Source organism: Buteo buteo, chromosome 9 (assembly GCF_964188355.1).
Source record: "Buteo buteo chromosome 9, bButBut1.hap1.1, whole genome shotgun sequence".
Classification (NCBI taxonomy): Eukaryota; Metazoa; Chordata; class Aves; order Accipitriformes; family Accipitridae; genus Buteo; species Buteo buteo.
In genome coordinates, this window is record NC_134179.1 from 37851938 (window position 1) to 37878069 (window position 26132).

The 26132-nt window shown below is 37.4% G+C and overlaps 1 protein-coding gene across 10 annotated transcripts in view; it reads left to right on the forward strand.

The window, feature by feature from the left end:
* The window catches only part of QKI (QKI, KH domain containing RNA binding), a 168907-nt gene that overhangs the window by 85914 nt on the left and 56861 nt on the right, over positions 1–26132 (forward strand). For 5 of the 10 annotated variants that reach the window (XM_075036099.1, XM_075036096.1, XM_075036095.1 and 2 more), the window contains exons 4-5: positions 4555–4609; positions 25125–25264. In XM_075036099.1, coding sequence (XP_074892200.1) covers positions 4555–4609; positions 25125–25264 — 195 coding nt within the window. Of the gene's footprint in view, positions 1–4554; positions 4610–25120; positions 25265–26132 lie in introns of all 10 variants that reach the window. The other 5 variants (XM_075036105.1, XM_075036104.1, XM_075036102.1 and 2 more) reach the window with 1 other exon arrangement.

The following is a 26132-nucleotide window of genomic DNA, read 5'->3' on the forward strand; positions in this document are numbered from 1 at the left end:
AAAGAAAAAGTATGTTCATTTGTGCAACAAATTTGAGGCTGTCTTCAAGGATTTTTAAAGAGAAAAAAAGGAAGCGAGGCATGATCTCACTAATAGGCAACAGGAAATGCAATTCTGCAGGAAATTTGATGAGATGAACAAGAGCAGGCCTGAGAGATCAGGAGGAAACTGAGAACAAGTTTGTTAGTCTCCACAGAATAGTGACAACAGTAGCAGAAGGCATTTCTTTCCTAAATGTATTCATAAATGCTGATTTATCTGTGGTTTTTACAAATACATTTTCTATGGTGAAAACAGTTTCTTTCTGCAACTGGGAAGAGTAATTTTCGTATGTATCAAACTAGATATTTTACTACTTTTTTGGATTCCATTCTGTTCGTGCTGTCTTCATACCAGGAGTTACAGCTATGTAATTACTTGGAGGTGGGGGTGAATATTAGGACTTGCAGAACTTGCAGAATGCATGGATTTCAGTATCCTGGGATGACTTAGCTAACAGGGCTGTGTATGGTTATCTACATACCACAAAAAAAAAAAAAAAAAAAAAAAAAAAGGTTTTCCCCTTACAGAAGGGAAACATTTGAAATGCACAAATGAAAAGCTCAATATGGAGCTGTGTACTAGTGATTTCTGTGCCTGGAGTTTCAAATGTTACGTGTTTATTCAGAGTTAATTCAGCTGCTCTTTGGACTCTCAGTGGATATATACAGTGCAAACTTTATTTCTTAGTTTAATTCTTAATTTTCTTAGTGCCTCTACTTTATGTATATTGGAAAAAGCTGTTTGCTTGCCTGTGTTTTTGAAACTTTGTGTGTGGCATTTTTATGTACTGTTTGATTATCAGATTTAAGAGTTTATTTGTTGGTATCTTCAGAGTAAAGAATAAACCTCCTGCGTAAGATGGGGCAGTGTTTTAAAACTCTAATAGTAAGTTAACCTGCATGTTGTATTATGTTAGAGAAAGCAGTTAAAACAGTTTATATATATTTAAGTGCCCAAATAAAAACACTTCACATCTCACTCTCAGACACTTCATGTCTCAAAGATGGCAGCTTTTATTTTTAAGTGCTTTGTTCATCCATTGGTTTGTGTATTTTATCCTGTTGATCTGTTTTAACTTCTTCATAGATGAGCTACATGTACTTTTTACTTTGCGTACGCTGCAACTGCAGTGTATCGCTTTCTTGCCTTGTGGAACTTGAGTGCTGTTGTGTTAAATAGTTGCCTACTGTCTACTAAGTCAGTCGAGTTGCTAAAATTTTATTGCAGTTGGTTTCAGACTTTATTATCCTCATTACCAGAACGTGATGTCCTACTTACAAAAGTGGGATACATCTTATTAACCCTGTGTGCAGGGTAAGGATTGGGGGTAGAACAGGGAGAACGTGGAGGTTATACTGTGTATGCTTGGCTGAGCACGACTTGCACTGAGCACTTTTTCACTCCTGTCGTGTATTACTGTAGTTTGTTAAATAGTTAAAACATGCTTTACTAAGAGGAAAAAAAAAAAAAACTATCAGCAACTTTTTCTGATAATTTTTTTCTGACTTTTCTGAGCACATGTTAGTGAAGGTGCCTTTTCCTGTGAGACCATATGGTTTTGCGTATGTGGCCTGGGCATTGTTTGTAAATTATAGCAGAAGATAAATTTCTTTGATTACTGTGTGTTACTGTGGAGAGTAGCATTGAAACTGGTAGTTGGGATACTTTGACTTAATTCTCAGTTCTTTTCAAAAGTCTTTTAGTCACTCTTTTAGTCACTTCTGTTCCATAACATTTAAATGGGATTTAATGCTTTGTATGAAAACGTTGCGTAGGTAGGAGTGTATCAAGATAAATAATTGCATGGGTAGGATAAATTGCATAGTAAAAAAGGTATTAAAAACATTAGGGAAAAAAGTAAGATTTTTTGTGTGTGTGTGTCACTGGTATGTTTGGTAATCTTAAAGTGAATTTGACACAATATAAATACACTTTTCTTTAAGTGGGTGGTAAATGGGTATTGAAATAACCACAGATGTCCTTAAATCAGAATTTAATTCAAAGGGTCTTTACTTTTTCAAATTGTGCAGGATTGAAGAGGCTCGCACACTTAAGCAGAGTAATGCCTGAGCTCTGTAAGTTAATCACATTAGTAGTCCTCAAAGGACAAAATCTTCTTGCTATCAGAAATTATTGAAGGTTTTCTGAGTGTGGTATGGCACCATGTTTGGATTGATCTAATGGTCAGTTCCCCATTAAAAGCCTTAGGTCATCTGTTCCCACTGTTTCATGTGCATCCTCAGGAGTCAGTTGAGTTTGCGAGTTTCTCAGATTGGCCCCTGTGCAATTGTCTAAGCAGCAAGGGTAGCTCAGGGGAAGTAGCAGTCAGGATCCCAATTTTCAGTGGTAGCTCGTTGTTAAATAAACTTAACTTGCAGAGTTAAACTTCACCTTCACATTCCATGATATCAGATACATGAGTGTCTGCATTAAAACATTAAAATGTTTTTACTTTAACTTCTAGTTTGCTATATCACTATTAATTTCACCCACTAAAGTAAGAAGTTTTTGATGAAAAGGATTCTTGTTCAACAGAAAGGAGAAAACAGTATAATTTTGTGAATTCTTTCTTCATAGCTTTGAAACAAGAATCTTGTGTGTGATCCTGGCATCGAATGCTCTGTAGACCTCTAAGTTACTCTTGAACTAAACTTGATTTTCTTAATTTTGACTTATTTTCTAATACTTTATTTTCAGTATTTTAAAGAAAGATGAAATTTTTCTGGTTTTTAATTTTTTATTTTTTTAAAAATTCCATTCTCTGCTTATAGTTCATCTGTAGAAGGACACCCCCCCAAAAAAAACCCCCAACAAACCCAAACCAAAAAAACCACCAACCAACCATACAAAGAAGAAAACCCCAAACCCCCAAAAACCAAAACTCCCCAAAACTACAATCAAAAAAACCCCGCAAAAAACCCAAACCAACAAAAAAACCCAAAACAAACCACCTTTGAATTATGCCACTGGAGCATTTAATTGAGTGCCAGTACTGTTTGAATCTGTGCCTGCTGCTTGTTGCTACTGGTGGTGTACCATTCTAATTGCTGGTAATATAGAGAGAGCTAAGTTGAAGAATAAATCTAGAATAACGATGGCCAGGTCTTTGGCCTACCCTTGTGCAGAATTCACATTATCTGAGTAAGTTGCTTAAGCCAGTGCTGTCCCTGAAAGAAAAACTATACCTTGTGTCACCAGGTGTTTCTATCTGTGTGTATCAAAGTAAAATACTCTTTTGTTAGAGAAGGGTGTTGAGTCTGTCTGATGCTGGTTTAGCATTTCAGCAAGATCACATTCCATGTGTGTAATGATGAGGAACTTCAGCCAGTTCCCCGATTTGACTTAACTTAAAACATTGACTACAACCCTGCACTGGTTGTGCGTTGTTTATTTGTGATATATAATTTAAAGACAGCGTAACTTCTCATAATAGTTTTAAGTATGTACTTTAATGTACTTCAGATATATTTTTCTTATTTTTAGGCATCCTGCTCTTTTTTTCTTGATGATTGCATGTTTTTCAAAAGCAATATTTTTAACTTCCCTATGTGCCAGAAAAATTGGACTTTCCTCTTTCGTATATAGTAATTACATAGTTGAAGTGTGGGTGGAAAGAATAGAGAAGGGGCTTTAAACTGTCTTTTGAATGGATTACATGGTACCATACCATCTCGCTGTTACGGTTGCCCCAACAGCAATGGGTATTGGTTAAAATAAACTATCCTTTTTGCTCATAAGCTATCCTCTTTGCTCATTTGCATCTAGTATGAATTTGACTTTAAATTTTTTTTTCTTTTTAAATTAACCTCATGCTAGCAGATGAAATGCACTATTTTTAAGAAAAAACCACTGCAACAGCTTTTATATTCTGATAACTGCATCACTATAGCATCCATACAAACTGTCTTACAGGCATGTTAGTAGTGGAGGAGCAAGTCATGTTTGTCTCCCTTTTATAGCTAGCCAGCTCGTGGTTTTTTCACACTTTCCCATTTGCAAAGAACTTCTAAAAATTGTTTTTCTACTTATTGTGCTATTTTGAAACATAAAAAGGCCCTGAAAAGGACTTGAGCTTTTTTTCTGATTGCTTTTTATCTTAAAATTTTAAAATACAACTTCAGTCAAATTTCTAGCTGATTTTTTTTTTAGCATGTATAATTTCATAAAACTGTATAAATCACCAGTAGTGATAGTGCAGGAATACTTAACTCTGGAAGGGGGTTTTGTTATTTGTCACTCAAAAGAAGAACTTGAAAGAGGTGGGGGTAGGGGAAGAAAACTAAAGTTTGTTCTTTTTTCTGTTACTTAGCTTCTGTTGATTCTTGCATTGTTTTCCCTTAATTAGGTTGTCTTATGGCTTCTTGAGATTTCAGTGTCAAGGGTAAACAAGAAGCAAGAAGTTGTGTCCCTCGCAGGATAAGATAAAAACCCTAATTCCAATTCTTCATGCCTCTCTTAAACATCTTAAAGAAGCAAAATAGGGCACAAGCCCAATTTTTTTTTGCTTTTCAGGTCTCCTTTAAGAGCAGAGACAACCATGATCCAGCAGTTTTGGAGGTAGAGGCAAGTAAATGTTTTACTTCTTGTAAACATTCCAGTGAGTTTTTGCAAATGGCCTATAATTTGAGGAGACCCTTGTTGAAAAAGAATCTCAGCACCACCCCCTGCTTCCCTAAATGGTGAATTTGCTTCGTATGCTTAATGTGAAGAAAACGATATTTAAGCTTTTATTGATTATTGACAGGCTTCACATCAGTTACATGCTCTTGCAATACCTAATTGGTGTAAAAATATACAAGTTTAATATTAGTAAGGTTTTTGTGATAATAGTTGTTGAAGTTTTTTCGTTTGAACCTATCTTCAAAATGTCAGTTGTGTTGGGTGGTTCATCATAGTGATTTTCTTTTTTTCTTTTTCTTTTTTTTTAAGTGGCTAATATTTGCTACCTCCAACTGCTGGTGTTCAAATCAGAGTATTCTCACTAAGGGCAATTCAGCAACCTCTTATGTACTGGGTCTAAACCTGTAATTATTTCTATGCTGGGGACATTTCTGAGGGCTCATGTTGAGTTTCTGCTGAAGGTATCACTTGTGTTGTTAAATTAGTATTTTTGCTCTTCTCTGAAGGCTGTATTGGAGGTGCAGGAAGGAACTATCTATCTGTATTGCTGAAGTTTTAAAAATCAGTCAGCCTCTGAGTGCTACTGCTCATCAGGAAATTTGAGTCCTTCAGGTATCTCAGGCTGCAGATCCAGGGCTGGCTGCTCTTAGGACAACTTAAGTCAACACTTGCTGTTCAGTATCACTCCCACAGCCCTGGCTAGGCATACTTTCTCCCTTCCTTGTGGCAGTTACTGGTGATTTAAATGACTATGATGATGTGCGTCAGTGCTAAGCCAGTTGAAAACTAAATCTGGAAACTTCCTGTTCCTTTTGAGAACCATGAACGGGATTGCAGGCACTTTAGTACATCAAGGTAGTACTAGCAGTGCCGATTTAGAATAGCTTAAACTGTTGTGGGACTCCAGGCTTTAGGCAAAGTGCACTAATTGTTCTTAAATTAGTTGAGCTGGATGACTGTGGCTTCTTGGTATGCTGTGGGGACGATGCTTTTTACATCTTCAGATGATAAATGCAGGGTTTTTAGACATAAAATATGGAAAATACAGGCTTGAAATACCTGTTCTCTCTGCCACTAATGAACTTTTTGCTGTGTTTAATTTTCTTATTTAAAGATGCAGACACTTGAAACAGAGCAGAATTTTTTGACTGTGAATGACACTTAGATGGGTGCTAACTGGGAAGTGAAGTTGTGAAACTATACTTGGGTTTTACTTCTTTGAAATAGCAGAGCTGTTTTTTGGGAGGGGCTGGAATTTTTCAGGTTTTTTGGTGTGTTTTTCATGTGTGAAAGTAAAGTTCATTTATGACACATCTGGATGAATTCTTAAGTTATAATACAGTGCAAAAATTAAAATATAATTGCAAATACTTAGAGATATTTTAATTTTGTTGGCAGCCTACAATTGTAACATGGAGAATATTAATGACAAGTAGCATGCTGACACTGTTAATTCTTACCATGTTTCTTTGAATGCTTTGTAAAGAACCTTCTTCAAACCTATTCAGTTACGAAACTAGTTATTTTTTTGAACCTTCCTCTTCCTTATCATCAATAAAAAGAGACAGTTTGCATCATTTGTAACAGTACAGGATTACATGTATTTGGTACAGTTTTGCTCTACTTCTCTTCTGGGAGGTGGGGGGAAATGTGCCCTTTCATGTTAGGGGGCTACAAAGGGGACAGGAAAGAAACTAGATTTTGGTCAGCTGTTGTGAGAGTATATTTCAGTGGGATGAAAAATTTTGCTAGTTAATAAGCTGTGTTGACCCAAATTAATACCTGTGCCAGTTTGAGAAGGGAGAGGAGGGGAAAAAGAAAGCGGCCAGGTCAGGAAGTGGGAGATCAGCACCTGTCAGTTGGCAGTAAATTTGTCATCTGTTGGAAAGGCATTTTGAACAAAGGGATTATGCATGTGCTTTCCTGAAGAGTAGGAAACATTTAGAATGAAGGAAGTCACCTTTCTTTAAGCTGTCTCTCTAGGATACGAGCAGAGCGTGTAATTATTTTTGTCCTCAGTTCATGCACAATGCTGTCTTATTTTCTAAGATGGATGAAAGCATTGTAGAAAGTAAGAAAGGCGTGCACATAATGACCTTTTCTCCCCAGCCTTACCATCTTACTTTGACTTCCGTTATTCAGAAGTGTATTAATTTAAACTTTGGCTGGATTTTTGTGGGGGCAGATAAGCATGCAATCTAAAACTGTATATTATGGACATTTTAACAAAACAAGTTTGAAACTTGTCTTCTAAAGAGTAGAAGCAGTTAATTTTTTTAATAACTTTTTGCATGTTTCTGATAATGTACTGGAATCTATTAAAAATTACTCACTTTAAATGCCTTCAGACTTGGTTAACTCATCAAGGATTTACTTTGCTTCTGTGGCTTCATACTGTAATGATATTGTTTGGTTCTTTTAATATGTCCAGTATTTATTCGTGATATTTCTCTCTTTGTTAATATCTTTGTTTAGCTGAGGGAAATTGCTAGATCTACCCATGTTTTTTCTTTGAGCACTGTGTTGGAAAAGCAGAACTTGAAATTTTGCAAAATTAAATAAGTCTTAATTTTTCATATTGCAGTAACTAGCAGTGGAGCTGTGATAATTTAATTGTAGTTTTTATTCAGTTTGCGCACTCAGTTTTACTCAAAATCTTGCAAATGAAAATGTCAGCACATTCACTGTTTAATGAGACTTTTAAAAAATTACATTCCTTTGGTGAATGTTTTTGTACATTTTACCAAAATCTGTGGGATTCAAAAAGTTCATGTGAAACTGGATGCTTTTTTGGAAGGATGATGATGTCTCCTAAACAGCAGTTGTAGAACTGCTAATTGAATGTGATCTGGAAGGATGCATATCTAGACATTCTCTCTGAAGACTAGTATGTATGTATGCAATGTAAATATGGTCATATTTAACTTTGAATTAAAATTATTAATAGCTTTCACTTTCTTTTGTGTTTATGTAATGACTAATTTTCAAGTTTAAAAATGATCAGAAATATTTTTCATAATTACTCCTTTACAGAAATGTTACTTAAATAATTTCAATTAAAATTACTTTTTCCTATTAAATATTTTCACAAGGTGTTGTCATAGTTTCAGTCCAGCTGGTAACAAAGCACCATGCAGCTGCTCACTCACTGCCCCCTCCCTCCCCCATCCCAGCCACGGTGGGATGAGGAGAAAATATAAAGAAATGCTCGTGGGTCGAGACAAGGACAGGGAGGGTTCACTCACCACTTATGGTCACGCGCAAAGGACAGGCTCAACTTGGGGAACAAACAAAATCAATTTAATTTACTACCAATCAAATCAGAGCAGGATAATGAGAAGTAAAACCAAATCTTAGAACACCCTCCCCTCACCCCTCCCTTCTCAGCTCAACCCCACTCGCAATTTCTCTCCCTCCTCCCCCCCGGCAGCGCAGGAGGACGGGGAATGGGGGTTGGGGTCGGTTCCTCACACCTTGTCTCTGCCGCTCCTTCTTCGTCAGGGGGAGGACTCCTCACTCTTCCCCTGCTCCAGCGTGTGGTCCCTCCCCTGGGAGACAGTCCTCCATGAACTTCTCCAACATGAGTCCTTCCCACAGGCTGCAGTTCTTCATGAACTGCCGCCCCGGTGAGGGTCCCTTCCATGGGCTGCAGTCCTTCAGGCACAGACTGCTCCAGCACGGGCTCTCCCATGGAGCAGTGGCCATCTTGGGGGGCGTCCATCCCCCTGCTCTGGCGTGGGCTCCTCTCTCCCCGGGCTGCAGGTGGGCGTCTGCTCCCCCGCTCCCCCCCATGGGCTGGGGGGGACACAGCCTGCTGCCTCACCACGGGCTGCGGGGGCCTCCCCTCCTCCCTCACTGACCTCGGGATCCGCAGAGGGGTTCCTATCACATTCCAATCCCCTCCCTCACTGCAGGTTTCCCTTCTCAAGTACATTCTCCCAGAGGCGCTACCACCATCACTGATGGGCTCGGCCTGGGCCAGCACTGGGTCCGATGTGGAGCCGGGGAAGCTTCCAGCAGCTTCTCACAGGAGCTGGCCCTGCGGCCCCCTCCCCCACTACCAAAAAAACTGTGCCACACAAACCCATAACAGGTGTTTATTTTAAATGGGTTGCACACATACTATATGAAGAACTGATAGTATTGTATAGCATTTTAAATGAACTGAAAAATTTGTGGTTTTCATCTCAATGAGCATAGAAAGCGAATAAGGGATTCCAAACCCTGACCTTAAGGACAGATTCAGTGAGAGCCCAGAGAGCTCTCTGTGAAAGCCACCAGAGAATACTGATGGGTTGCAATGTTGTAATTTCTATGAGGTGTTGAAGTTGTGGCTTACTGATGTATTTTTTTAATCACTGGATTGATGTCATCTGAGAGGTAAAGGGGGATACCAATTCTGAAGATCAATCATCTCTGTACTGTAGGAAAGGCTTCCCTAATATATTATCAGCAATATTCTTAAGAGCCATTTAATATCAGTGCTAAGCTGGCACTCAGCTATACAGTCTTTTAACTGGCATGACTATTACAACATTTTAATCTATCGTTGAGAACACATGCCACATACTGGATACCTCTCATTCTGCAGTCGTTATAATCAATAGAGTTGTTGCATGAAATTGGTCATAAAGAAGGTTTGGAACAGTGGTCACACTTTGAGTTATCTAGGTGGTAAGTTGGGTGTGTCAAATCCCATATAATTCTAGTAAGGATTTGAGGCAACTGCTGCAGTAAAACAATATAATTACAGACTGTGTGCAAGGTTTCAGTCATAAATACATGGAAGGTTTGTGTGCTGAGATCATCTGAGGCACTAGTTCTGAATTCTTTCAAGGACTCAACTTTAGTTCATTAGCTAACATTTATTGTCGATTCTGTACTCAGTGACAAACACAGTTTTCTGTATTCTCTGTAACAAAATTTTGCTTAATTTTTAAAGTAGAAGTTAGTTTTATTTAATTTGCATTCGTATCTTGCCTGTTACTTTGTCTTGAACTGTTGTCTGGGTTGTTTGTTTACAAATAAATCTGTTTTGTAATTGTTGCAACCCAGTAAATATGGAAAGAACTGAACTATTTCAGGAGGAGGGAGTAAAATGATTAAAACCGAAAGACATATTACTACATGCTTGTGTAATCATCAGATTAAGTTACAGTTTTAGAGTAAACTTGCTGTTTTAATAGCTTAGCAAAAAAATAAGAGAATGGAGATAAAGTATAAGGATAGACTTAAGTGTGTTAAAATCTAACAGTCTTAGCAGTGATGCTGTATAAAATGCTGTAGAAATGCTATATTTTTTGTTATATTCAGTACTGTACTACTGATTGTGGGTCACTGTTGAAGAAAAAGTTGAATGAATCATGGACAACAACATACTACACTATTATTTATGCACTGCTTACAACTATTACCATAGTATGAATCCAAAGCAGAGAACACAAAGCTCATGCAGCCCATTCCTCAAAACAAAAAAATAAAGGGGGGGGGGGCACGGACACAAAACCCAAAACCTCGGAAAACCTGTATAAATGGAGGCTCAACCTGAATAAAAACCTTGCAATTAACTGGTAAGCTTTGTAGCTATGGAGCAAATCAGTTACTATATGGATTAGAGTGACAATGAAATTTAGCTTTTCAGTTGTTTCCAACTGGTGAAGAACCTCTTACCCTGTCTGGACACCACAGTATATTTGGTAACATGCTGTGAACTTATGCCACCTGTAGCATAATGTCTGTTTAACAACAATATTCTGTGGAAGACAAGTTTGTTACATTAGTCAATGAATCTGACTGTTTATCTTCTTCAAAAGACCCATGGGCTGTAGAAGGGGCCACTATTCAGAGCCGAGCAAGCCATCATCTAAGCAGTGGGATAAGAACTGTGGGCAGTCATCTACTTAACAGTACCTGGTTACTAAGAGAAAGCCCTTCTGTAATAAATAGTTTCACAAGGCCTGCTGACTTCAGAATTACCTTTGAGCATCATTTCTGGTCTCACTCCTCTCTAATCCAAAATGCAAGCATCCTTCTAATGCTTCTGTAAATCTGAAAATTCCAGAATTTAGTACTGTGGGAGAAATCACTGTGTAAAGCAATGAGAGCGAGTGAGTGACTGAGTGACACATTAATTATATAATTCGTTAGTGGAAAGCACTCCTAAGTGATTACAAAAGGCGTTTTGTTTCGTTTTTTTCTTTTTTTTAAAAGCCTTATGTAATGGGGCAGTATTAGTGCTGCTGTATGATGAACAGGGAAACAGGGCCACTGAAACCCAGCTGATGTCTCTGGTGAAATTACACTTTTTTAAGAAGAGTGTTGAGATTGCAAATTCAAATTAGAAGATGCTAGAATTAAGGTTGCTAGTTACAACCTTTTTGTATAAATGAACTTTTCCTTGGAGTAAATCACTACACTGAGTGACTAGGTGTTTTTTCTTTGCCGCACCCTTATTTAAATAAATGGGACACAGTATGTTCATTTCTCAGGTAACCAACTGAGATGTAACATTTGAAGTGGAAAATGTTGATTGCTTTGCATGCCTAACTTGAGGTGAGTGGAAACCGAGCTTTCAGAATACTTCACTTTCAAATAGCAATTTACGTATTACAGTACAATTTGCGATTTTACGGCAGCAGCGATAAGTACCCAGTGTGTCTACAGGGTTGCGCGTCGGGCAGTCAGAGCACGGGTCTCCCTCGTCCTCAGCCCAGCCCGTCGTGAGCGGTTTGGTGCTGGCCGTGCAGTCTGCTCAAGGTGTGACTGGCAGCTGGCAGCTTCCTGCGGAGGGATGCGCCCATGCCCTCCTTCGTGCTCAGTCTGCTCCTCGCAGGATGTGTCACTGAGCCGGTTCAGCTTGCTAAACAGGCAAAACCTCATCAGGCAGCGGGAGTTCGCTGCCGTGTTAAACTGGCTCTAGAAGGGCCCAGCGAGAGCTGTGGCTGGTGCAAAGGAGAGGGAAGGACTCCGCAGGCGGCAGAGAGGAAGGAGGAAGGAACGGAGCCACTTGTTTTGGTGGGAGCGAGCAGTTGCCAGTTCAGCTCTGCTGCTGAACTGAGGTCTACGGAAGGAAGCCTTCTATACAAGAAAACTCAGAACCGTTCTGACTTGTGATTTGGGAGAGTTTCTTTCTCTGAGGTGACTATGTAAGATCAGTGTTCTGATTATAAGCACAGATGTTGTGTCTCAAGCTGACAATAATCGTTTAAGCAACCACTTACAAAAAAATTTTGGTTTGTGTTGAGCACTACGTTTTCTTGTTGGCATAAGGGGTGATTTGAATCTCATTAGTCAGAATAGCATTTAGCTGCCTAGGCACTTGAATCTTGCCATTCCTGCAGACCTACAGAAGCAGGAGTGATTCAGACACCTGCTCTTCATTATGCATCTTTGAGGAAATCTTCAAGGCGGATTCATCCCAAGGATTGAAATAAGAAATGGGAAATAAGAAAAATACTAGGTGTAATCATACCAATGCTGATAGCCTTTTTTTCATTAAGGACAGGATTCTGCAAAGCACTTCAGCTTATGCAAGAGATCTGTTGTAACATTAATTGTTCACCCCCACCCCACCCTCACCCCTGTTTTTTGCAGTCTGACTGTGCATGTTCTTGTCAAAACTCACAGTTATTGTTAACTTACACATTTATCCAGAACAGAAAGAGCCATTCCGAATCACTGTAAGATACAGCTTTTGAGCTAAAGCTCTGGCACTGCAACTGTATCAGCCTGGCCCTGGCAGTAAAAACACCTTTGCTTTTCTGTGCACAGCCTTTTTCCTGCATTTTTCTGCATTTTTCTGCATTCTTGCAGCCCAGCAGTAAAGTACTATTGGCAAAGTGTCGCTGGTTAAAGTTTAAAGTTACTCCCCTTCCTCTACCCTTTCCCCTCTCCAACCTTCCCCTGAACCAATCTAAAAAAACAGAGGTGATGAATGTTTGTTTTCCCTCTTTTAATTTTTTTAAACTTCTTTGAGCAAGAACAGTTTCTTTATGGCTCGGCAAGTTATTCAAAGCTTAAATACTACCTAGGAATGTTTGGTTTGAGTCATGAGTCTCTTATTTTTGTTGCTTTGACAAATAGTAAGAACCTAAAGACCACAATGTCCTAAAATAAAGCTAACAACATTACTATAAAAATAATTTTATTTTGCATTACAAGTCATCTGATTTTAAAGAAACAGTGGTAACTGTTCATGTTCTTCAACAGAGGTCACAAGTTTTTTGTGCATATGAGGAGTAAAAACTATGAAGCTGTTATTTTTTTACTTCAGTTGGGGATTTTGGGGGGAGGGGGAATAGGAAAGAGTTTTCCTTTTGATTTTCTTAAATTTAGCTGGCAGCTCTGTGCAGAGTTTTTAACTGTATCTGAAACTTGTCTATTACATGGCGGGTTAAGAGGTGTTACTTTTCAATTTTCTTGGCACGCTGAGGCTATGTTAACATGTTCAATCTGAGTTTCTGTTAAAAATACTCTGTAGTGACATCTTCGTATACTTTTGTGCAAGAATTTGGAGTGAGTGAAATTTCACTTTTCTTACTAAGTGTTAAGCAGTTTCTGAAAAGATGTTAAGGAGGTTAGTAATCGTGTATTATTGTAAATGTTAACAGCATGAGAAAATGGGGAAGAGTAGTTCTCTCTTTTAAAAGCTTACAGTTATTTTGTAACTAAAAAAAGTGAAGGGTTGTTGTGACTATATTGTCATTCTATAAAGTTGTCTTTACAATATGCTCCCGTAAGACCTTCACCAAGATTTATGCAGAGGAATCCCTATTGGTAGATCTTCTGTTTTTCATATATATATGAAATATATATATATGAAATTATTTTTCATATATATATATATATGAGGCATATATGCACCTCATCCTTGAGGAAACACTAAAAGCAAAATTGTTGGATTTTCAAGCAGAGGCTGAGTCACTGGACTCTGGAAGTGATAGGCACATTGAGATTAGGGAAGTAGAAGTGTGGATATGTTGGCATTAAAATGCAAGATGTAAGCATCTCTATTCTGATAGCTTCAAAAGGTCACTTAGCTATTACATTTTTTCTCTGTATTTCTTTGTCCTCCTTTTCTTCAACAGAGCTGTAAATTCAGTCTGAAATTAAGTCATTTATTCCTAATTATAAAAAAAAGAAATGTAATAAATTATGTATGAATTAATGTAACTTTGTCTGTTTCATAGAGTTTTAACATAAATGAGTGGAAATTGCTGGAATTCATGCTTAGATTAAGCAAGAGTAGCACCTGAAGAAAAGCGCGGTTTTATTTTGTTATTTCTTGAACCTCATGGTTTGTTCGACATCACTTATATGTGGAGCTGTTGTAGAAGAGTGGGAGCACAGGTGTTTGAGGATGAGCTTAACTGAGAAATGGATCAATTTAACAGGGAGCTCAAATTATTGAGGAGGGGAGTGTTGATGTGTTGACCAGGTTTGCTATTCAAAGCAGCAACTAAATCTAAGCAAGGCAGAGAGGAAATAAAACATGGATTAGAGAAACAAAAATGGTTGAAATTCAGTGAAGACTGATGCCACAATTATCTGGGGCAGTTACTGTTGATGAAAGTTACACGATAGTACTGCAAAAGAGGAAAGAAAATGTTTCAAAAGGTGTAAAATTACACTACCAGCCTAAGAGCTGATCATGTTCTCCACTGAATAAAAAAATATGATTTGTTTTATGTTTTTTTTCTTTTACAAGTGCTAGTGACTAATACTACATTGATTGCAGTGTTCAAAATTCAGTATACTGTAAACAGTAGTCCAACTTGCAGGCAAGAACAGTGTTTTTTGTTTGTGGTGTTTGTTGGTTTTTTTAACTATTATATCTTTAAAGAAATATTCAAGAACACTATACTGTGTAGACTAGAAGACTGAGGAACCAATGAACAGACACTTTTTTCACTTAAATACAGCTGAGGAGTAGTAGCAGTACTTACAGAGTAAGTATTCAAAAATGTGAAAGCACCCCTCAGGTATTTCCATCAAGTTCCCAAATCATTAAACCACAGGCTCTGATGATGCTTTCCGTCTTCTGTGTTCGTTGCACAGAAGAAAGTAAAAGTTCCATATGAATGGAAAAAGGAAAAACTAAGGGGCTCACCTTAAGGGTGGAAATAAAGGTTCTCCTCAAAGTGCTATTTATGTGTTTTACCCAATCCTTCACAATTGCAACAAGCCTCTAGTCTGAAGTAAAAGAACAGGAACCCACCTCCTAGTGATGTCCTTTGTCATTGGGCCAGAGATGCTTCCAGCACTTTGTGCATAGATTTTTTTTAATTTTTTTTCCCCTCCTGGGCAGCTATTTGCCGCCTTAAAGGGCGAAGTGGAAAGTGCCTCATTCTGCCTTTCTTTGGCCTGATGTTAGAGCATTCCTGGTACGTCAGCATGGTGGTGTTGATGCATTTTTGGTTGAGGCGGTACTAGGATCTTGATTGTCATTTCCTGAACCAATGTACCAACTGCTGGACTGTTACGTTGCATTTTCTCGGAGTTGCAACTTTTCTTAAAGCAACTTTCTTGAAGTTGCTATGCCTGGAGTTAGTTTCGGAAAGTATATTGGATGAGGTCCTTTTGGATCTCAACACTTTCAGCTCTCCTAGTCTGAGAATCCCAGATGAAAAACAAGCATCAGACTTTCAGTTTAATTAAGACTATTTTGCTTTTCAGCATGTACTTTAGCAGAGTTTTAGATGCCTTGGTAAGTTTACAGGTGGAATAGAGAGGCATGCGTTAGCAAGGCTAGTACCAGTGTACTAGTCTTCCTCCTGGGTAGAAATATAGTGGTAAATTAGAATATAATACATCTAGAATACTGCTTAAGTAAAAACTGAGTTATACAAAAGAATCTTTATGTACTTAAAAGAGTAAATTTAATAGTATTATATAGTAAAATATGATGTTACTGACATGTTAATTCTACTGTAAGAAATACCTTTTTAGATCATGGGGGGAATAACTAGTTCATAAAAAATGGTCTATTCTGGATATATTTTCTGTTTTGTTTCTAACATCCTGTCAATCCTTGGTAAAATAAAATTCTGAAGTATGTTTAGACTCTGTAAACACAATAATATCTGTGTATAAAAGTGCATGGTTACTTTTTTGTCAGCCTTTCTCCATATAAAGCTGAATAGCAGAATCGGCTTTATACTGATTAATAATACTCATTAAACTTAGAGGCAGATAGGTTTATACAGAAGTGATGTTAGAACAGTTGCAGGTTATTTTGAAGTTAATTTCATTAGTGACTGCTAATGGATGGACTCGAGTCATGAATTGAAATAAACGTACTGTCTGTATTTCCTGATTAGAGAACGCTCTGAGGAATGTGTCTACTGTCACAGATTAGATTTTGTTGATCTAACCCTTCATTTAAAAATATCTTTAGTACCTTGGGATTCAGAATATGGAGGTACTTCCCTTCAAAAAGCCATCTGAAGATAACCGGAATCAAGAATACTATTGCATTCAATTGGTATTTCATTTTCTTTTCAGGGAATTTGGTAGTTGTTTACAGATACATTAACAGCGGTCAATGTGTGAAAATAATCACAGTATTGTGAAGTGCCTTGCACGGCTTATTCCCTTTTCTGTAGGGGAATAAAATTATACTTGGATATCAGCGTAACTCTGTCTCCGTATGAAGTTTACTACTGCAGGAGTACTGGTAAAATTAAAATGTTAAAACTTACACCTGTAGTCCAAAGTCAGAGAAATGAACAGTCTCACTCCTGACTAGGTAAAGTTTATGACACTTCATGGTAATTTTACGTATCAGTATTAACAATTGCATTCATCTCTAACAAATATATCCAGGTATTGTGTTTATGCCCTGCATTTCATGTGCTAAATTCTCATTTATTTCCTAAGGATATTGACGCCTACAAAACTTTTTTACTTTCATCCCAAAACAGTGAAATATTCAGTCGTAACAGGCTCCTGGGTTTTGATAGCACTCGACACTACAGCTCGTTCCACAAATCGTTGCTCTTAATTTTTCACGCTGGCACAACTTGTGACAAATAGACAAGAAGAAAATCCCGGCGGGATGCAGTCCTGTTGCCTATTTCACAGAAACTCACCCTTTGCGGTGGAGAGTTCCTGCTGGCTCGGCACTCGGGAGCAGTGCACTGTCCGGCTATAAGGGTGCAGAGCTGGGGGGATGCGAGTGCGGTGACAGGGGCTTCCTCCTTTGTCAGCACACCGCTGGTACTGGATCAGCTCGGCTGTGCTGTGAAGCCGCAACTTTGGAAAGATCCAGTGTGGTGTTCCGTTGCGTGTAGGAACCATTTTGACTGCAGGGCGGGTCTGAATTTGGGGCAGCGCTTGGTCTGTGTTGAGGCTCTGAGACGGAGAACAGAATCCTCTTCTGTGCGTTTAAACGTTAGGTTGTTTCATGCCATCAGATTTTTTCAGAGTAGTTCTTAAAAGATTTTTTTTAGATAATGCCCGTTGACAATGTTTGACAGCTATTGGCTAGTTTAATGTGAGCTGGAAAACACCCACTTCTTAATCCAGAATTGTTTTGAAGAGGGCTTAGTATACCATAGTAATGGATAATTAAAGGCATACTAAAGAATACTACCTTGTCTGACATTCAAAACAGGAAGTATGTGTCTGTTAATTTAAGCAATTAATCTGTTGCTTCTATAGGAGAAAACTTCCATCAGAAATTCTAAACATGAAGTAAGCTACAGTGTTCTCCCTGACCAGGTGCTACTCCGTCAGCATTTCTTTTGCTACATTATTTTTTCACCAGCTTTCTGCTTGTGAACTGCTACTATTAGAAGCTCAGTAGGAGCAAAAGTCTATGTTAATTGGCCTTACTGTAACTGCACAATTAAAGCTGTTTATCAGCAGGGGTTAGGACAATCAGTGTGTTCCGATGCTTCATGTTATAAAATTACTTCTGTTGTTCAAACAGATACTGTAATTAGTGCATCATTTTAAACTGGTTTGTGTTTGGGTTTTTTTGCAGGGCTGGCTTGGAATTTCATCTGATAAAAACCTCTATTTTTGCTACTTACCCAAGCACTTATTTTGTTTGCAGTTCTTTTCTAAAGTAACAGCTTTTATTGAAATGTTAATATCAGGAGTATATCATGTGAATACACTTGTGAATACAGGTGTGTGGGGGGGTGTTTTTCAGGTTTTGTTTGTTTTTCACTGGTCAGTCCTGTCAAGACTTAGATTCACTAGCAAGAATGGAAGGAGAAAACTCCATGTTTGTGTTTACAACTGCTGCTACATACTAGCACCTAGTTCTTACATAGCCGAACAAGTTGCTTCATGTCAGATAATAAAGATAACTGCGTTCCGTTGCTGGCACATGCATAATTAGATTTCACTTTGGATAGTTTTGTGAGATATGGTGAGCCAGTCTCTAAGTGGCAGTTATGTGTTAAAATATGGTCCCTCATCTTCTCCCTTTCCCAGTTACAGCACTGACCTTGTGTTGGCACTCGGTAGCCCCTTATGATCCTATTCACTCACTTGTCCAGCAGAAAACAGGGGGAGGAAAGGGGGTGTTTTTGCTGCGTCAGCAAGTTGGCCCGTCTCTCCGGAAGGCTGGCCTGGTGCTGGGGCTGGTCCCAGTGGAGGAGTAAGGTCTGTCCGGGCGAGGGGAGCAAATCTGTTGAAGTTGTTAGAATGGTCACAAAAGGGTACAATAAGACAACAGTAAGAGGCGATTCAAGTGATTTTTGTTTCATTAGGGCTAGAGTTCTCTTGAATATGTTTTAGCTGATGTGGAGTTATTTGTATATCTGAGACTTCTAAGTGGTTTATTCCTTGCACAGTATGTTACAGAAATCCTCTCTCTTCCACGTGTTTGTTTTCAGCTATCTCTGCAGCAGAGACACCAAAACCTTAAATTCTGTAGCTCAGGTTGGCAGAGAGAACAGTTACAAGAATAAAAGTTACACATTGAACAGCTCAAGATGGACAACTCTTGTGGCCTATGAAAGGTTGGGAGTAATGACTTAGTTTAGTGAAAAGAGCATTCTTCTTAGATTACTCTGGCTTGGTTTTACCAGTTCAACTGTGTCAACAAAAGGTTGTTAAGTAAGGTGTAATCAGTATTGAATGGTTGAGTAGTGTTTCTCTCGGGCTCATTAATTCACACCTGACGTTGTTTCATGGCTACAATACATATCAACTCTTATTTGAAAACACTTAAACTACAGCAGGACTAGAATTTGCTTACAATGACCTTTCTTATTTATCACTTTTTAGTTAAATTTAACTTCTGTTTCAAAATTGCTTTAAATCAACATTAACTTTTTTAATTCACACAGCTTCTTTTAAACTGCTCTTCCAATTATTTTTAAAACTTTGATACATATGTGTGAATGTTTTCATTATGGAAAGGAAACATTCACCTAGAACTACTGTCAATTGTAACGTACCTATAGTACAATTTATTAGACAAAATATATTGTGGTAATTTTACTAAATAGCTGAATTTCTTCTTTCCACATCTTAGCTCCTCCATTTGACCAAGAGAAGTGGCTATGAGTGATTATACTGTTTCTTATATCTTAGGATAATTTTAATTAAACTTCTTAGAATGTACTTAAATTAAACCTTTGTACGGTTTAAAGGACTAAAGCTGTTCTGATGCCTTTTAATTATAGCATTCAATTTGACATTATATGAAAACCTTCCTCCCTTTTACTTTAGCTTTTCTGTGTTTTTTTTTTTTGTCATTCAGTAGGGAGAGCAGCTTGTTGTAATAGGTCAGTGAAAACAGCATTTAATAACTTATCACTTTAAGATGAGTGCGGATACTAAGGTTCATTCTCAACATTTCCTTGAGCCAGTGGCTTTATTTCTTTAAAAGGCCCCTACAGTTGGTACTGAGCTGTATTTGTATTTTCTAGTGGCCAACATTACTGGAAATTGTATGAGGTAGAGTGGGAAAAGTGCATAGGATGGGAGTTGCACTTTTTTAAATACTATGGGGCATAGCTTTCTGAAAAAAAAAAAAAAAAACCAAAAACAGAAACGTGGAAAACTTCCTTCTGCTCTTACCACATTGCATGCATTCTTTATTGTCTAATATATCCCTGCCTGCATATAAAGAGATATTAGGAAAGTATTTCTTTTCAGTGTTTATTTCATTTTCCTTTAATGGCATTCTGACAGCTGGAAATGACTGAATTGTACTTCACCAGTTTTTAATTCATCAACTTATTTTCAGTCAGTCAGCAATACTGTGAAGGTCTTTAGGCCTTTGTGGTGAGAAATAAAGATTGAGATTTTTTTTTTAAATTCTTGATAAAATATTTTATGATGGCTTGCTTTCTTGAAAATATTTTCCCCATCAACTATTTGAATCTTTTGAACAATTTTAGTCAATTTTGAAGGTGCTTCTTTCCTTTGGGTTTAAAGTTTTTTGAAAATTACTGGCTAGATAGAGGCCTAATTTAATATCTGTAGTCGAGGGAAGGGTTGTACTGAGTTTTCAGTCGTCTGCTTTGCATACCTTACAGAAAGCTAGTAAGCTGCTGTCTCTTTCTTAAGTCAATAGTTGAGGTATTAAGGAGGAAGCTTTGGGATGGGATATGGAGATGTAAACAGAAGTGGCTTTAAAGGACTGGGATGCAGGAGGTCTAAGACCATGGCTTGGAATTACTGTGGTAGGGTGAGGTGTGTGGAGAACACAGGACACAAATCAACAGGGAGCTGGACTTCAGTATTTCTCCTCATGGAACAACTTTTCTAGTATTAAATCTTGGCTGTATAGATGCAAGTCAGTTGCATCCTCTGCCTGCTTTTTGGCTTCTTCCTAAATCCCTCCCCAAGAAAACGAAAAATAATTAGGAAAAAAAAAATCTGTACTTATGTTACTTTTTCTTTTATTTTTGTGCAAATAAATTTTGAGGAGTTGAAGCAAGATATTTTTTTTAAACTACCTGATCCATTGACCTTAATAGCAAGATAAATACTGAGCAGTTTCTTCAAGTCCATTATTGTGTATAGGTACCCTGAGGATAATGATTGTATAGGCACAGGCAACAGAATGAAAGCAAAATCTGTTTACAGAATTAGGCTATATTTAAGGATACTGAAATTTCTGCCAAACAAGGAGCGCAGTGAAATTTCATCTGCCAGTTATGTTGCTCTTAATGTTCTTTAATTTAGCAGACAAGATAGTTTGGTTGTAATTAAGCTTTTCTAATATTGTTGTTCCCCACAGTTGTGGCATAAATCATTTTACTCTGTAGTTTCCTGCATCTTCACTACCTTCATTTTTCCTGTATAATTCTTCCATAAACAATCTCTGGGATGCAGGAAAACTTCATGCTGTAAATTACTTCTTGTGTATGTAATATAATTTTGAATATATGCAATTGGGTTTCATTTCCCCAAGTCTTTTATTCAGGTTTTCTGGTTTTCTTGGTGCTGTTTCTTTCTTCTATGTGCATACCCTTCCTGCTGTGGTAACTTTTTTTTTTTTGTCCAGAAAAACTCTCATGGCAATTTCTGTTACTGCTCACTGCTTATTCTATAGATAGACCTGGCAGCCAGGCCAAATTGCTCAACAGTTGCTACTGAAGGATAAAAGGCAATGGGCACAATGAAATAAGAGAGAATACATTTAAACATAAGAAAAAGCTTTTTTTTATTGTGACTGAACACTGGTTGAACACTGAGCAGGTGGCCTGGAGAGGTGGTGGAGTCTCCATCCTTGGAGATATTTAAATCCTGGCCCTCAGCAACATGATTGAGTTGACCCTGCCCTGAGCAGGGGGGTTGGACTGGATGATGTCCAGGGTCCTTTCCCACCTCAACCATTCTCTGGTTCTGTGAAGTAATTTGGTTTGTTTTAGCTGCAATTCATTTCAATATAGCCCCAGTTTGTAGTTTCTTTCTACGAAGTTAAGCAGCAGGGCAAGTTGTAGTCATTCTCTCCTGCCCATCTTTTCACCATTTTCTCCCCAGTTTCAAAAGAAAACCCTAACCCACCCTAAAAGTCTTGGACTATATTTCATGAGTCTCAAGAAAGATACCTTCCAACTTGAATTCCAGATATATTCAATTTACCCCTTCAGCCTTTTCTGTATAAGACAGGGTTGGGAAAAGATGTTTTCAAGACTTGTTGCACAGAGGACTAGTTTAATTTAAGTAAAGATTTTCCTTGGGGGAAAATATGTTTTTCCAAACCAATCTTTCAGGATTTAAAAGGAGAATGAGGTAGCATAAAAAATTGCAGCTCTTAACTGTGAGAGGTTGCAGGTTCTCTCTCCTCCCATGAGCCTAGCCCTGTCATACGTTTTGCATCTGACATTTTGTTTGAATGAATGACCTAGTGTAGATCTGAATTTCCCACTTTTGGTTAAAAAAAAAAAATAAAAAAAAATCCAACATACCTATTTGATACAACGTTGAAATAGCATTTTCAATAAACCGGAAGACATTTCTTGGAAAACTGTTAACCCACTAAGAAAGCAACCTTGTGGGACAGAATGGAAGCAGTGGAGGAATTCTAAGGCCCAGTGCGTTGAAGTAGAACAGAAGAAATTGGAAGCCCATTCCAAACTCTGTTCTCTTATTGTTTTTAACTAAATGTTTTTCCAGAACATATTGTGTGGACTTTTATTCTTCTTAACCTTTATTTCAGTCTTACCGTTTGACTTAAGAAATAGTACTCTCCACGAGAACAGGACTTTTATTAATGTACTTCGTGACAATAGAAGAGCATATGTAGAACTAGTCATATACTAGTTCAGTTATCTTAACGATAAGTATTTGTATGATTGTTTGTGCTGGGAGGTCTGACCCTAGTAATACATGTGTTTATTGACCTTACACACAACATGTTTGATGTAAAAGTAAATTAGGGGCTATGGAAAAAAAAATACACAGTATCATAAGTTTATTGTCTTATGGGCAGCTGTTGTTTGGGGTTTTGGGGTTTGTTTTGTTTTCTTTTTTAAACTGAACAAAAAAATCCTCAGGCTGCAACAGAACAATTTTGAAGTAAAGCACTAATAGCTGAGATTATGTTGATCTGAAATATTTAAATACCGAATAAGAGAGGCAGGCTACGCTGTTTTATGTAGCAAAGAAAATATTACTCTGTGTTCTAAAAGTTACAAATTGGGCATAAATCCACTATAACAGTGTGCATTTTGTTTTTTGTTGCCAACAGGTGGTAATGTGTCCAAATCTTCCAAGTTTTTGAGACTTTGCACTGTGTTATTTTAATTATGGAAGAAATTGATGCAGTGTAGTAAGGCCCCTTTATGCTTGCCCACACTACGTACAAGCATGCCATTTAATTGCATAGTAGCTAAAACTTCATTTAGACGTTCCTTCTCTTTTAGGAACAGAACTTGCTGTGTTACTTGGGGACACCTTTCCTTGTCATTTGTCCCTCTTGCTTTTTTGTTTTTTTTTTTCCTGCGGTACTATAGTTGTGAAGGTTTATCATGCACCTCGTGTTAGTAACCAGTACCTTTCCCATGCCAGCGTTGTGCCAACTCACCCCCAGTGCAAGAAGATGTAGCTGCATGTTTCTTGCTCTGCCCTCTGCTGGTTTAGGAACCTTCTCTCATTCATCATACCTGTGACATAATACCTTGTGCTACCTCATATTAATATAGCTTGTCACCGTCTTCAAAGAAAACAACTCACTCCTGCTTTGGATTAAAAAAATATAATAAATTGAATTGTTTAAATAGTAATAGTGTTGTTTTGATCATGATTGAGTGAAATAAGCTGCAAATACCTTGTGGTAGATAGTTCTTTGAAAGATTAAATTACAGCAGGGAACATGTTATAACTCAGCTGCGCTTTGCGTCAGGTTCTGTTTTATAAATGAGGGTTATTTTTCTCTCTTTCTTTTTTCAGCTTCTGAAATTCACAGAGATATTTTCACAGCCACTGTTGCTTAGAAAGTTGGCTAAGATAACATTTAAAAAAAATATCACTGTAGCTGATAGTATGGAGTAGCGCATATGTGCATGTTACATGAGGAATAGTGAAAAGAAATTTCCTTCAAAGTACTGATTCTTTTACATAAATTTTCCATACATCTCATGATTCTGTTTACCCCCCCCCCATTTTTATCCTTGTCTATTCCACAAAATATTTTGGACTAAAAACAGCTGAATTAAGGATAGAACATTCTAAGGAACAGTGCTCCCTCAGGTATATATTCAGATAAAGTACTGCAAGTATTTGTTGGTATTAAATCTTCAAACATTTCCTCTGCGTGTCTGATTTCCTGGAAGAATTTTAATGAAATTTGGGGGAAAAGACACATTTGCAATTAACTACTTGCCTTAATTCTTTTTAAATGTGAATTGTGGTTATGCCACAAATATTTGTCTTACAAATAGGAGGCTTTTTTATTATGCACAGGATTTTAAGTTTTAAATAAATGGGGTTTTGTTTATGTGGGCCTTTATTTAGATTCAAAAGTTATAATAAATGTTTCTCCTTTACTAAAGTTTTGACACCCCCCCCCCAATTTTTTTTACTAATTTTATTAAATTTTAAATATTGTCAAATTTAAATTATGTTTCTGGGAAATTTAGCTAGCTTTATTTGCTGTTTAATAAAAACGGAGTTGGAAAGTTTCTTCTGTGTTGTGTTCCTTATCTTATTTATTGAAAGACTGGATACTTGAATGTGTTAGTTAAATTTCCTGATATCTGTTGTTTAAAAATGTTTACATTAAAAAAAGTTTGTTTATCATGCCTTCCCTTTCTGAAAACATTACTAAGATTTATCTTTGAGAGTATTAATGCCATTGATGTAACAGAGTAATTGTGTAATGGTGACAGTCTTGTTACATGCTCTTCTGTGACTTCAGTATTAAAGCCTTGTCATCTCCTTCTCTCTGCCCTTCATCCAGTACATGTAGTTCTGCTTTGAAAATTGCAACTTCTATTCTTTTTGTAATGTTTGATTCTTGAACCTTTTCTTCAGGAGTATTTAAAAACGATTTTTAACACTGAAGAATTGCTCTTTTTATTGTCCTTCGGAGTGATTCAGATGGAGTTTCTATGTATGGTCTGCTTCACTTTTCTTGAAAATATTAGGTTGCTTAATTGCCAGTATGTTTTATCTGTTTAACCCTTGAAAGGCTCCAAAGGATATTGAAAGCAATACTGTGTTTGTAGTACTTCTTGTTCTTGTTCCATTGTTTGGTTGGGAAAGGTACTCTTAAGAAATTACATTTGTTTTGCAGTAAAAAAAAAAAGTATGAAGTTCCAAAACACAAACAAAATTCCCCAAAAGCTTTTTTGAAGCCTAAGTTCTTGTTATGTAACCACGTAAACCAAAACAGTCTCCACAGTATGAAGAAGTCTTTTCCCATCTTGCTGAAAGTACCTTTTGTGCCATTCGCAGAATTGAGTTTGTCTACTGTTTATGTGATTGTTTTATACAGAATGTAACAGTGCTTCATAGCTTCTGTGTTTTAATTTTTTTTTTTTAGGAAGAACAGAACCGAGGCAAGCCCAACTGGGAACACCTGAATGAAGATTTACATGTACTTATCACTGTGGAGGATGCTCAGAACAGAGCAGAAATAAAACTGAAGAGGGCTGTTGAAGAAGTAAAAAAGTTACTGATACCTGCAGTAAGTATTTGTATGCAAGTCTTTGATTTCTATTTCTAGAAGTTACTTCTGAAATACAATTAATACTGCAGCAGTAAGAGTAAGCCTGCAGAGCGGCATACTAAAATGAAGGTTAGACATTATTTTGTAATACTCTAGTGATCTTTAAAATGTCTCATCCCAGATTGAATTATTCCTCAGAATAGAATAATATTTTTAAGAGATGGGTTTTGGTTTTTTTGGCCTGTTTTAGATAGAGATGCAGGAAATTCTTACCACCTTTAAAAGGTAGTGCTGAACTGTTACAAACACTAGCTTTCGCACCTTTTTTCAGTATAAGGATGCTTCACTTTAATGCTGGGGAAATAGGACATGCTTATATGTTTTGCTTTGAGATGATTCTGATACTTTAAGAAAAGATGGCATGTTTTCTTAGGTCATCACATTAAACACCTTCCAAAAAGAACAAAACCCTTCAGGAACACAGTATCAGAAAACTTTGCTGTCAGTATACTGGGGAGAAATAAACATAGTGAAACTGGAAAATGGGTTGTCTTTCTCATTTCCCAATAATATAAACTGCCTTCTGCCCAGATAACTTAAAGCCTTTTTGCAGGGACCAGAATTACCCTGTGAGAGCCCTTCTCTTAGATCTTCTCTTCTCACTTAAAGCAAGGTGACTCAGCATGGCTGTGTAGAGCATCCCATGCCATTAACTTGCATCTTGTGCTGATTTTTACCACCACTTTTGTGCCATTATAAAATGATAAAAATAAATTGTATCTTTGTCAGTGGGGGAAAAATTGAGATTATCTTGTGAATGAAAGTAGTAGGTGGTATTAAAATGGCCTAGTGATTTTGGGTGCTTAGTGAATGCTAACAGATGCTG